General features: G+C 46.8%; 1 protein-coding gene across 3 annotated transcripts in view; it reads left to right on the top strand.

Annotated features, from left to right (window-relative positions):
* Positions 1–13,481, top strand: part of LOC138566184 (mitogen-activated protein kinase 14A-like) — a 191,808-nt gene that overhangs the window by 142,626 nt on the left and 35,701 nt on the right. For all 3 annotated transcript variants that reach the window (XM_069643222.1, XM_069643221.1, XM_069643223.1), the window contains exons 7-8: positions 2,620–2,734; positions 7,636–7,707. In XM_069643222.1, coding sequence (XP_069499323.1) covers positions 2,620–2,734; positions 7,636–7,707 — 187 coding nt within the window. The remainder of the gene's footprint in view (positions 1–2,619; positions 2,735–7,635; positions 7,708–13,481) is intronic.

Genomic DNA, 13,481 nt, shown 5'->3' with positions numbered 1-13,481 from the left:
GGAGTGATGTGGGCAAAGCGTGTGGGCAAACCTTCCAGCGGGAGTGATGTGGGCAAAGCCTCCAGCAGGAGTGATGTGGGCAAAGCCTCCAGTGGAAGTGATGTGGCAAGGCCTCGAGCAGGAGTGATGTGGGCAAAGCGTGTGGGCAAACATTCCAGCGGGAGTGATGTGGGCAAAGCCTCCAGTGGAAGTGATGTGGCAAGGCCTCGAGCAGGAGTGATGTGGGCAAAGCATGTGGGCAAACCTTCCAGCGGGAGTGATGTGGGCAAAGCCTCCAGCAGGAGTGATGTGGGCAAAGCCTCCAGTGGAAGTGATGTGGCAAGGCCTCGAGCAGGAGTGATGTGGGCAAAGCGTGTGGGCAAACCTTCCAGCGAGAGTGATGTGGGCAAAGCCTCCAGCAGGAGTGATGTGGGCAAAGCCTTGAGTGGAAGTGATGTGGCAAGGCCTCGAGCAGGAGCGATGTGGGCAAAGCGTGTGGGCAAACCTTCCAGCGGGAGTGATGTGGGCAAAGCCTCCAGCAGGAGTGATGTGGGCAAAGCCTCCAGTGGAAGTGATGTGGCAAGGCCTCGAGCAGGAGTGATGTGGGCAAAGCGTGTGGGCAAACATTCCAGCGGGAGTGATGTGGGCAAAGCCTCCAGCAGGAGTGATGTGGGCAAAGCCTCCAGTGGAAGTGATGTGGCAAGGCCTCGAGCAGGAGTGATGTGGGCAAAGCGTGTGGGCAAACCTTCCAGCGGGAGTGATGTGGGCAAAGCCTCCAGCAGGAGTGATGTGGGCAAAGCCTCCAGTGAAAGTGATGTGGCAAGGCCTCGAGCAGGAGTGATGTGGGCAAAGCGTGTGGGCAAACCTTCCAGCGGGAGTGATGTGGGCAAAGCCTCCAGCAGGAGTGATGTGTGCAAAGCCTCCAGTGGAAGTGATGTGGCAAGGCCTCGAGCAGGAGTGATGTGGGCAAAGCCTCCAGCAGGAGTGATGTGGACAAAGCCTCCAGTGGAAGTGGTGTGGCAAGGCCTCGAGCAGGAGTGATGTGGGCAAAGCGTGTGGGCAAACCTTCCAGCGGGAGTGATGTGGGCAAAGCCTCCAGCAGGAGTGATGTGGGCAAAGCCTCCAGTGGAAGTGGTGTGGCAAGGCCTCGAGCAGGAGTGATGTGGGCAAAGCGTGTGGGCAAACCTTCCAGCGGGAGTGATGTGGGCAAAGCCTCCAGCAGGAGTGATGTGGGCAAACCCAGAAAAGATCCGGCAAAGGCGGTGGTTTCTGGGTGGCATTGAAGATGTGCTCCTTGTTAGCTGTGGTACCAGGAGACTTGAGTTCTAATCCTGGCTTCTCTGCATGACGCATTGTGTGATTCATGTCAAAATCATGTTTGCGTATTTCCTGCTGTGCAGCATTAAGTGGAAGCCAACTGAACTCCAGAGTGAAGCAACCCCCAGTGGCACCTTAAAGAATTGGCATTAACTGCGTGGAAATGTGCAAACTAGGGTGCAAAGTGAGATCACTTCTCCTATGGACTTCTGGGAGGAGCTGGGACAGCGCGTTTAGAATTAATCTTTGCCGCTCTGCAAGAACAGATGGATGGCTGGAGGACTGGCATTGGGTCAGCTGCGGCCACATCCTGCCTAGAAACCGAGTACAGGGCGCTACATTGTACGGCCGGAGTAACCCTCCAGCCAGTGGAGTAACTTTTCTGAAAAAGTTGGGGGGGAGGGGTGGCAATACATCTGAAGAAAAGGTGCCCCAGCCAAATGAATGGGGACAAAATGGTGTGCCATGAAAGTTTGGGGGGGGGGCAAACACCCCTGAACCCCCCCCCTAAATTAACGCCCATGCCTCCAGAGAGACAGTGGCCCAGTTAGAAAGATTCATTCGAGGTTTCTGCTGTCTTTTGCGCAGGTCAGTGACTCAGCGTGACCCAGCGTGTCTATTTTAATTTATAAAGTTCCACTATAGACTTGTAATGGCCCGTCCATTATCATCTCTTAATTTCCCGCTGCTGAGGTTGCAGTCGATCAATTCAACACATGCGATTAGACATAACTGCGAATCACTGGTGGGTGCAGAGAGGGGGTTGGGCTGTCAGGACTGCAGTATAGAATTATGCTGCCATCTAGTGGCCGCCTGGGCAACTCACGCCGCAGCTAACCTGCATCGAAGATTTGTGTTGTGTTTATTGCATGTTAGTTCACAAATGGTACCAGTTTAAGCTCCAGGTTCTCATGCGCAAATGCATACGTCTGAAATCATAGATCATTTCAGCGGCAGGGCTCCCTTCCCTGAACAGCGTCCCATCCCAACATGCAATAGTCAAATCTGATTGAACAAAGCCATTGATTGTATGTGCATCGCCGCTTTGTGGCGCTGTAAATATGCACGCGCCCTGTGTCATCTGCTCTATGTCTGGCTTCTAGGGGCCTATCAATAACTCAAAAAAAATGCAATACACATAAAACACATTTTATACTCCAGTTTATTCCTCAAGTGTTCGTTAGATTTCACATCCTGCAAATATTGTACAGTATTTGTGTTCTCATCTGAACGTGGGCTGTTTACACTTACAGATGTATACACACACTAAATCCGGGTAACAGCTGATGCCCCCCTCACCTGCTGTTGTTTTCCTCCCGTCAGATCCTAGACTTCGGATTGGCCAGACATGCAGAAAATGAGATGACCGGATATGTGGTGACGAGATGGTACCGTGCCCCGGAAGTGATCCTCAGCTGGATGCACTATACCCAGACAGGTATAGTAGGCCACGCGTAGTCTGCAAAAGGTGCTTCAGAAGGCAGCGGCAAAGCATGCATACTCTGCGACACTACACCCATGCAGGAACGGCATAGCATATGTATCCTGCAGACCACTCCTGCGATCTACACCCAAACAAGTACAGCGTTCATAGTCTTCAGCCCAGAATCCATGAATCTACTCCCACATGGTACAGGAGAGCATACCGTTTGCAGCCGAGTCTACACCAAGAAATAAAGCGCAGTCCCCAAACTGTAGACCCCACTGTTCCAAGAAGATCTCACCAGTTGCTGTTTGCTCCATGAATCCCCACTTCTCCAACTGTTGGAGCTCCCCTTGTCCATCCCAGCTCCTCTGCTGTCTACGGACCCTACTTCCAACCAGAGGCGCGGGGTGGCATGTGCTAGCACTGGAATCTGATTGGCCACACCAGGTGCCACCCCACTATCCTAAATTATGACCATTATGTGGGTGTGAGCTCATACTTCGTGCCACCCCTGCATAAATCAGTGGCCCACTTGGGCCACCCCAGTCAAGAGTCTGGACACGCCACTGCTTCTAACCCCTTGGCTGCATCCTCTATGCCCAGTGCTCCGTTACTGCCCAGTTAGGTTCAACGGTCTATGTATCGCAGACATACTGCACGCCATGACTATACCCATGCAGGGAAAATCGAGCACACACAGCCTGCACTTCGTACATAATGAATCTACACCCAGAGAGGGCAGTACAGCATGCACCATCTGCATACAGCACTCCCGGAAACTACACCCCGACATCACGAGCAAAACATGCAGAGTGGACAAACTGTACTCCACAAACCGATAGACAGACGCGTGCAGTGGAGCATGCATCTGCACACAGTATTCTATTCATCTAAACCCATACAGGAGAAGCAGAGCATGCAGATTCTGCAAACTGATGGGTACAGTTCGCATGCACAGCCTGCTTATTACACTCCAGGAATGTAAACCCAAAATGCAAAGAGGAGAAAAAGGAATTATCTAAAAACGGTACTCCACGATTCTGTATCCAGACAGCTATAATAATGCATGCATAATCTGGAAGCTGTACTCCATGAATCTACACCCAGTGGGATATAATAATGCATGCACAGTCTGGAAGCTGTACTCCGTGAATTTACACCCAGTGGGCTATAATAAAGCATGCACAGTCAGGAAGCGGTACTCCATGAATATATACCCAGTGGGATATAATAATGCATGTACAGTCAGGAAGCGGTACTCCGTGAATCTACACCCAGTGGGCTATAATAATGCATGTACAGTCTGGAAGCTGTACTACGTGAATCTACACCCAGTGGGCTATAATAATGCATGCACAGTCTGGAAGCTGTACTCCATGAATCTACACCCAGTGGGCTATAATAATGCATGCACAGTCTGGAAGCTGAACCCCGTGAATCTACACCCATTGGGCTATAATAATGCATGCACAGTCTGGAAGCTGAACCCCGTGAATCTACACCCATTGGGCTATAATAATGCATGCACAGTCTGGAAGCTGAACCCCGTGAATCTACACCCAGTGGGCTATAATAATGCATGTACAGTCTGGAAGCGGTACTCCGTGAATCTACACCCAGTGGGCTATAATAATGCATGTACAGTCTGGAAGCGGTACTCCGTGAATCTACACCCAGTGGGCTATAATAATGCATGCACAGTCAGGAAGCGGTACTCCGTGAATCTACACCCAGTGGGCTAAAATAATGCATGTACAGTCTGGAAGCGGCACTCTGTGAATCTACACCCAGTGGGCTATAATAATGCATGCACAGTCTGGAAGCGGTACTCCATGAATCTGCACCCAGTGGGCTATAATAATGCATGCACAGTCTGGAAGCGGTACTCCGTGAATCTACACCCAGTGGGGTATAATAAAGCATGCATAGTCTGGAAGCTGTACCCTATGATTCTACACCCAGTGGGGTATAAGAAAGCATGCATAGTCTGGTGGCTGTACCCTATGAATCTACACTGAGTGGGGTATAAGAAAGCATGCATAGTCTGGAGGCTGTACCCTATGAATCTACACCCAGTGGGGTATAAGAAAGCATGCATAGTCTGGTGGCTGTACCCTATGAATCTACACCCAGTGGGGTATAAGAAAGCATGCATAGTCTGGTGGCTGTACCCTATGAATCTATACTGAGTGGGGTATAAGAAAGCATGCATAGTCTGGTGGCTGTACCCTATGAATCTACACTGAGTGGGGTATAAGAAAGCATGCATAGTCTGGAAGCTGTACCCTATGAATCTACACTGAGTGGGGTATAAGAAAGCATGCATAGTCTGGTGGCTGTACCCTATGAATCTACACTGAGTGGGGTATAAGAAAGCATGCATAGTCTGGAGGCTGTACCCTATGAATCTACACCCAGTGGGGTATAAGAAAGCATGCATAGTCTGGTGGCTGTACCCTATGAATCTACACTGAGTGGGGTATAAGAAAGCATGCATAGTCTGGTGGCTGTACCCTATGAATCTACACTGAGTGGGGTATAAGAAAGCATGCATAGTCTGGAAGCTGTACCCTATGATTCTACACCCAGTGGGGTATAAGAAAGCATGCATAGTCTGGTGGCTGTACCCTATGAATCTACACCGAGTGGGGTATAAGAAAGTATGCATAGTCTGGAAGCTGTACCCTATGAATCTACACTGAGTGGGGTATAAGAAAGCATGCATAGTCTGGAGGCTGTACCCTATGATTCTACTCTGAGTGGGGTATAAGAAAGCATGCATAGCCTGGAAGCTGTACCCTACGATTCTACACCCAGTGGGGTATAATAAAGCGTGCATAGTCTGGAGGCTGTACCCTATGAATCTACACCCAGTGGGGTATAAGAAAGCATGCATAGTCTGGAAGCTGTACCCTATGAATCTACACCGAGTGGGGTATAAGAAAGTATGCATAGTCTGGAAGCTGTACCCTATGAATCTACACTGAGTGGGGTATAAGAAAGCATGCATAGTCTGGAGGCTGTACCCTATGATTCTACTCTGAGTGGGGTATAAGAAAGCATGCATAGCCTGGAAGCTGTACCCTACGATTCTACACCCAGTGGGGTATAATAAAGCGTGCATAGTCTGGAGGCTGTACCCTATGAATCTACACCCAGTGGGGTATAAGAAAGCATGCATAGTCTGGAAGCTGTACCCTATGAATCTACACCCAGTGGGGTATAATAAAGCGTGCATAGTCTGGAGGCTGTACCCTATGAATCTACACCCAGTGGGGCATATTAAAGCATGCATAGTCTGGAAGCTGTACCCTATGAATCTACACCCAGTGGGGTATAAGAAAGCATGCATAGTCTGGAAGCTGTACCCTATGAATCTACACCCAGTGGGGTATAAGAAAGCATGCATAGTCTGGAGGCTGTACCCTATGATTCTACTCTGAGTGGGGTATAAGAAAGCATGCATAGTCTGGAGGCTGTACCCTATGATTCTACACCCAGTGGGGTATAAGAAAGCATGCATAGTCTGGAAGCTGTACCCTATGAATCTACACCCAGTGGGGCATATTAAAGCATGCATAGTCTGGAGGCTGTACCCTATGATTCTACTCTGAGTGGGGTATAAGAAAGGATGCATAGCCTGGAAGCTGTACCCTATGAATCTACACCCAGTGGGGTATAAGAAAGCATGCATAGCCTGGAAGCTGTACTACATGCATCGCCTGAAAGCTGTACTCCACGAAGCTACACCCAGTGGGGTTTAATGATGTAATCTCCTTATTGGTGGGTCTTGATGCTGAGGTCAGTGAGGTGGCCCCACAGCGGTTCCTTGTGCAGTTTGATAATGACTGTATATAGGTCTGTTTATTTCTGTATTAATACCACAAAGGACAACAGACATCTGTAACCCATGATTGTTAGCACAAAGCACTACGCAACTGTGACTTCCACAATTAGGTCTCTGATGACACTGTCCTTTAGTGGCCTGCTTGGACTTGTAACCTCATTCCATGCTGTAAACCCCTCTTGTTTTGGAACTTTTGTATTATAATGTTTTCACCCAGGTGCTTTGAAGTGACCCTCCCCTGGAGTTTGCACCTCAGAAATGTCCAATGAAAATAAAATAAAGCTGGGTAGTTGCAGGACTTCAAGGCTTACGGAGTTGTGTTGGGATACGTGTCCAGCAAACCACATTGGAGCCGTGACGTCAAATCACATGAGGATGGCAAGGATGTTTAGGAGCGCCCTTGTAATGAACAGCGTGAAATGCTGGACAAAGTAGGCAATGGGATCCCTGCATCTAATGTGTAAAGGGTCTTGCCTCATGGATCCTTGTGGTTTTGACTTTATACATCAGTCATGCGTCTTTTGGTGGTGTGTGTGTGTGTGTGTGCGTGTTTGTCCTGTCCAGTTGGTTTTGTTTGCCCTGTGTTGTCTTGATGTTAAATGTTATGTGCCCTGATTCTCATGGGTGTGTTGGTGCTTTACAAATAAATAAATAAATAAACAAATGCCATTGTTGATGGTTTGCATTCTGGACGCCTCAGTATTGCATCTTGGTTGGAGACCCACCTGGCGAGCATCAATGAGGTTGTGTGGAGTGAGATATTGTGTGGACGGGGTGGCAGGCGGTGTTCTCGATCTTCCCCGTGAAGTAGCTGTGTGAGGGGCAGTCATTTGCGGTGTCATCTGAGTCAAGTGCGGGATATTTTAGCAAGGGCAGCATTTGCTGATTTTCCAGAATGCCAGGTACTTGCGTTGGGCCTCATACATGGAACTAGCTTCATGGTGCACAAGAGCTGGTGTTCGTAAGATGTTCCTGGGATTATTACGCAGAGCAAAGGGTTTGACGATGATTCTGGAGTGCCCAGGTTCGAATACTTACCTCTACCCTCTGCTTCCTTCCTTTGCAGTGGACATCTGGTCTGTTGGGTGCATCCTGGCGGAAATGATAACCGGACACGTGCTTTTCCCTGGAGGCGACTGTATCCTTTATTAATTAATTAAATTCTTTAATGTGATGTAGTATGAAATAAATTCAAACTTTACACATATAATTTTTACATATTACAAATCACATATACACAACCTTATGCTCAATTAAGCTATTTACATATTTATGTTAAAAGAAAATAGTAAAAACCATATAAAAACTAAACATCCTAACTGAGGATTTAGCATTGACATTCTATCACCCGGGTCTAATTAAGGCCTTTACATATGGACTATCAAACTTACTCATTTCAGTCTCTAAGTGGATTCATCATACACCCCCTTACATTTCCTCCATCTTAGGATGGTACTAATCCACACTTCAACTCCCGCTCAGCTTGTTGCCAGATGTTATAAAGGGCAATAAATAGATGCATATTGCTGGTATTAGTGCAATATAGCCAAAAGGACATTTCAGGTGTAGTAGCATGATCATGTGCAAAATCACCCAAATGACGAATGATTGTCGCTCTCAATTTCAGACATTCCGTAAGTAGGTGTCGAGCTGTCTCTAGGTGATCAGGGGATTTACACAAGCGACATATACGTTTGTCGGACGGGATTTTTTCCCAAGCCCCTCTGTTGTACAGGGTGGGCAATTGCTCAAATCTAAATAAGAGAATAAAACGTCTAAGTTTACTAGAGGGACAGAGGGATAAATAGGTTTGCGGCTTCATAAAGTTAAACAAACGATATTTAATAAACTGGTACGACTTGAGGTTGCTCATATGATTATAATTCTCAAGCCAATCCCATAAGTCCACTTTTTTACCTAGGGCATATAGGATTTCCTTGGAGGTGTTAACCCTTCTATGTGTCCATCCAATGTCAGTTAGGAATGTCACCATATCTTTATAAAGGGGTGACGTAGTATATTTATTGGTCACCTCCTGATGGATCACCGATAGGAGTGGATTGATCGGATCATCAGTCATCTTGAGATGTAAACCAGCTCTTTTCTTCAAGACCATGGCTTTAAGGGAGGGTAGTCCCAGTTCTAATCTAATCAAGGCCATCGGTATCCCCGGGTGTAACCCGAGGATCTGTCTCCAAAACTTACCCTCCAATACTTGTAACCATCCTAGGTCCATTGTATGTAGTGAGTCAAGCCCACATATAATCATTAGTGCCTTTACTTGGATATAGAGCTGACGCGTTCCCCAGAGGGTAAAGCCACCCTGTTTTTTTGTAAATGAGGCAATGAGCGAAGTGACTTGCATGGCTCTCATGGAGCGCCCCGGTCTGCACAATGAGTAATCACCTAAGGGCTCAATATCCACTCCGAGATAGCGGTAGGATGGGGCATAAGGGATGACACTTCCATGTACCATAAGATTCACCCTGGATGTTTTTTTACTTGTGAATCTTAGTACCTTCGTTTTATCTAGATTGATCTTTAATCCATTTATTCTGGCATAATCCCACAGAGCGGTAGCAGAACGCCTCAAACCGCTTATGGTATTATCAAAGATCACAAGATCATCCGCATACGCTAGTACCATACAATGCACCTCACCCACTTTCGGGGGACAGTTATTCACTTCAGCCAGGGCTGCAGGGATGTCGTAAACATAAAGATTGTATACTAAAGGTGCTGTAACACATCCCTGCTTAACCCCACTATCTTGTATCACATTACGTGTTGAATTACCTTCCTGGTCCAATCTAAGGCATGCCGTTGTGTTATAATGGAGTAATTTTAGATAGTATAATAGGTTAGATGGACATCCCAATTTCTCAAGTTTGGCCCATAACCTTATTCGCGGAATAGAATCGAATGCAGCCTGAAAGTCAATAAACAAAGCATACAACGGGGGCTGCCCCTTACTGAGTGCCCGTGTTCGAAGAAGTTCCATGACAAGTAGATTATGGGAGGTGGAAAACTCTCGTCTAAAACCGCATTGGAATCTACTAAGTATTTTAGCCTTGTCAACCCATTGTTGCAATTCACTGAGTAACAGTGCCGCAAACAATTTACCAGAAATATCTAGCATAGATAATAATCTATAGTTATTAGGCTCCATACGGTTGCCTTTTTTGAACACAGGGATAAGGATAGCTGTTTGCCAGGTGCGGGGGATTATTCCTTGCTCTAGAATTTTATTAAAGAGCAAAGAGAATAAATCAGCCCAAAACAAGGGATGGCTCTTAATCACTACATTCGCCAAACCGTTGGGTCCAGGGGCTCTGGATGATTTGAGGCTAATTATTTTTTCCAATATTGCCTCAGGGGAAACATCTATGGGCGGAGGAAAGGGCACCTCTATACCCTCTTTATTTGGGGTTTCTATATCACCTCTGTTTCGGTCCAATAGAAATTTTTCCCACGTCTTCTTACTTATTGGGTTGATAAGGGGGCCCTTAACCTTCTCTCTATTTTCATTAAGGAGGGACCAGATACCACGAGGATTTCTAGTGCAGATAGTTTGCACTAATTTTTGGTACCTAGTATTTTTCTCGCGGGCCTTGATATTTTTAACCACTGTTCTATACCGATTTTTAATTTTTCTTAACTTCTCGCGGTACCCGGTTCCATATGCATTCCCCCATTTAACGCTCCGAATGGCCGCTCTTAAATCTCTCTTGGCATCCCTGATTTCTTTGTTAGAATAGGGCGTTGCTCCCCCTGTTTTTAACATATATCCCTTCTTGGCTAAAGCATGTTTACGAGTGAATCTGGATATCCAATCCTCAATTTCATTTATAGTCATATGATCAAAATCGTGGTAGCCCAGAGTTGCAATGGTTTTAAGTGACTACGTAGCCAAATTGATATTTTTCTCTGACCACACAATTCTGGAGCCTGCCACGTTTGTTTGGATGGTACCCGTGTTCAGAATCGATGGAGGGCATAAAGGGATATTGAATGAGCACTGCAGTGACGCATGATCGCTCCATTCATTTTGCCTCACAACCATGTCGACTACTCTTGTCTGGAGCTCGGGGCACATAAATATATAATCTAATGTGCTAACAGCAGTTCCATTAGACCAGGTGTGTTTCCCCGGTCGATCTCCCAAAGGTCTGCCATTAATCATGGCCATGTCCCAAGCTCCAAACAATTTGAGCCAGCCCAGACCCTCAGCATATCTCTTTCCATGGATCATTTCGCATCTTGTGTTGAGGTCTGGATTTGAAGATATGAGTGATTCATCAGACATATGGCAATTGAAGTCCCCCATGATCATCACGGCAACATTTCCTGCTTTTAGCCACCAATTGGACAACAAATCCTGTATCGCCTCCTGCAGAGAGTCACATACCAAGTCTCCTGGTGGATTATATAGATTGATTAATAAGTACCTATCCAGGCCTTTCTCACGATGTAATTCAAACTCAACTGCCAATAGCTGTTTCTCAGCTTTGCACTGTAATTTGCGAGAGGGAATTGAATTCACAATCCCGATTAGAAGCCTTCCAAAGGGGCGCCCCTTACCACCCCGTTTAGCGGGCGCTTGATGTATCACAAAGCCGTCGAATAATAACGGGTCAAGAGACCACGTCTCTTGTAGGCAAATACAGCTATATTGGGCTATCATATGTGCAGAGCCTTCCGACCTCAACAAGTGAGAGAAACCTCTGCAATTCCAGGAGAGTAATGATAGGCATCAATGGTTCTTAATCAATTGCGGAATTGCTTCTAGTAGGGACTTCAGAACTTGCTGTATTTCCCTCAGAGCCGGGTTTTCCCCTCCCCTTATTTTAGGCACAGTGTCTACCACAGTTACTGGTGTAGAAACCTCGGGTTCCTGTGAAGGATCCTTCTCCAGGGGGTCCACGTCAATCTCAATGTCCACTACTGTCAACTCTTCTTTATATTTCCTGATCAATTGTGCCGTGGTTGGAAAAACACAGTGTATTGCTGATACATTGGGATTCGGACATCCCAGTGGTTCAATAAACAAAAAATCCTCCGATTTTAACACGCGCAATTGAGGTATATGATACAATCTTGCTAGCAACTCCGAGCGTACTAACCAGGGGTTTTTGCCACTTGGGTATAAGTTCTTAATGAAGCATATACGCTGGGTAGATTTCTCGTTCCCAACTTTTTTCTGGTCCATTAAGCTAAGTTCATCGGGATCTTTCGCCTGCATCTCAGGGACGTCTTCCCCATGTGTTTGTATACTGGATTCAAGGTCAGGATCTTCATATGTCACGGAAGCTTCATTGTCGTCCACTACAATTGGCTTTTCCTCAGATATCAGCCAATCTGTCAAGGGGCCCTTAGTCCTAGCGGCCCTTTGGGCGGCTCTTACCATTCTTTTTCTAGCTTTTTTTGATCGTGGCTCAATCGCTGGTTTAGGGCTAGATGGAGGATGCTGAACTTCCAATGCAGCTACTTTGTTCTTCTGTGCCTTTTTAGCCAATCTGCGTTGTTTACGAGTGATGGGAGACCGGGGACTGTACTCCCGCTCCTGTTCGTCCCCTTCTTCTTGGAGTAACTCAGGTATCATATTATTATCAAATACCTCCGGATCTTCATTTTCCTCCATCGCCACTTCTTGATCATTAGTCTCGTTACCTATACATAATGCCGCCGATAGGTTAATCTCTGCCTCTTCTCGTGGTAGATCTTTATGATCTAGCGCTATGGTAATGGCATTCGTATTAGCCAAGATGCGTCCAGACATCTGTAAGAGTATCTTGAAGGCGAATTGTAGAGCCGCCACCGAAGATTGCAGCTCAATTATCTTAGAAGAGCTAGGGTGCTCATCAATGCTGTCTTCTATCTCGTTGTCAGGTTCATCCTCCATCGACGCCATTGCTAAATTAGGCGAGACAGACAGACGTTCACTCCTTCCCACCGTGTCTGACTCCCCTATGACCTCGGTCATGCTGATGTCTTTGGGGGTCATTATATTACTTGAAGGTCTTGATGGAGTTGGAGCCCGCATTCCTCTCTGTATAGATAAGCATAATTCCAAAAGGGAATTGTTGTCAATGTCATCGAAGTTAGAGGTGTTTAAAGAGTTATTACCCCTAGGATTTGATGTTACCATTTCCTCAATTGCTGTTGAATTGATGGGAGGGGAAGGATTCTTCGAAAAATACTCAGTGATGGCCCCTTGCATCACTGCTAAAGTGAGTTTGACATTCTTCTTGATCTTATCCCCTTTTTTCAGGCATTCTTTAATTTCCTTAGTAGGGGGGCACTTAGATTTACGTAAATTGTAAATCGAATAGGGGGCTCTTTTGCCCCGCTGCATAGCTATGTAGCGGATCACTAGATTTTCAGAGTCCCAGGGATGTCAATTAGTCTCCACTAGTGTTTATACAAGGGGACTGCAGATTAATAAGAGGAATAATTCCCCCCGAAATTACACTGACAAGTAGAGACAGATTACCTCCTTAATCTGTACTTTCCCCTTATCCAGCAGTCTAGGGGGCTGCCAAATCCGGCTCAAGAGCTAAAAGCCCACAGTCTCCGGGTAAGTATGTTGAGTTCCCCTGTTATAGGAGCCACGTATTCACTCAATACATCTGTGTATTGTGCATAGATTGCAGGAGCGACCGTGGTGGAATCAATAGGTAGCTAGCGGTAAACACCCCAGGCTGAGATATGGGTCACCGCACGGGTTGGATTCCAAGTCCCCCCCACAGAGGTCCAGTGGTACGCTCACCCTCCAGCCCCTCGTTGTAGCTCCCCGCTCACCTCTCTGGGCTCCTATTTGCCGCCTTATTGCCGCCCTCCGTGACCTGCTCGCAGTCTGCAACTTCCTCCCCAGTCGCAATGTATGTATATATGCAGGCAGCACCGGGGCAG

This window comes from Ambystoma mexicanum, chromosome 2p (assembly GCF_040938575.1).
Source record: "Ambystoma mexicanum isolate Mex_15411 chromosome 2p, UKY_AmexF1_1, whole genome shotgun sequence".
Lineage (NCBI taxonomy): Eukaryota > Metazoa > Chordata > Amphibia > Caudata > Ambystomatidae > Ambystoma > Ambystoma mexicanum.
This window is presented reverse-complemented; position numbering and strand designations above follow the sequence as displayed.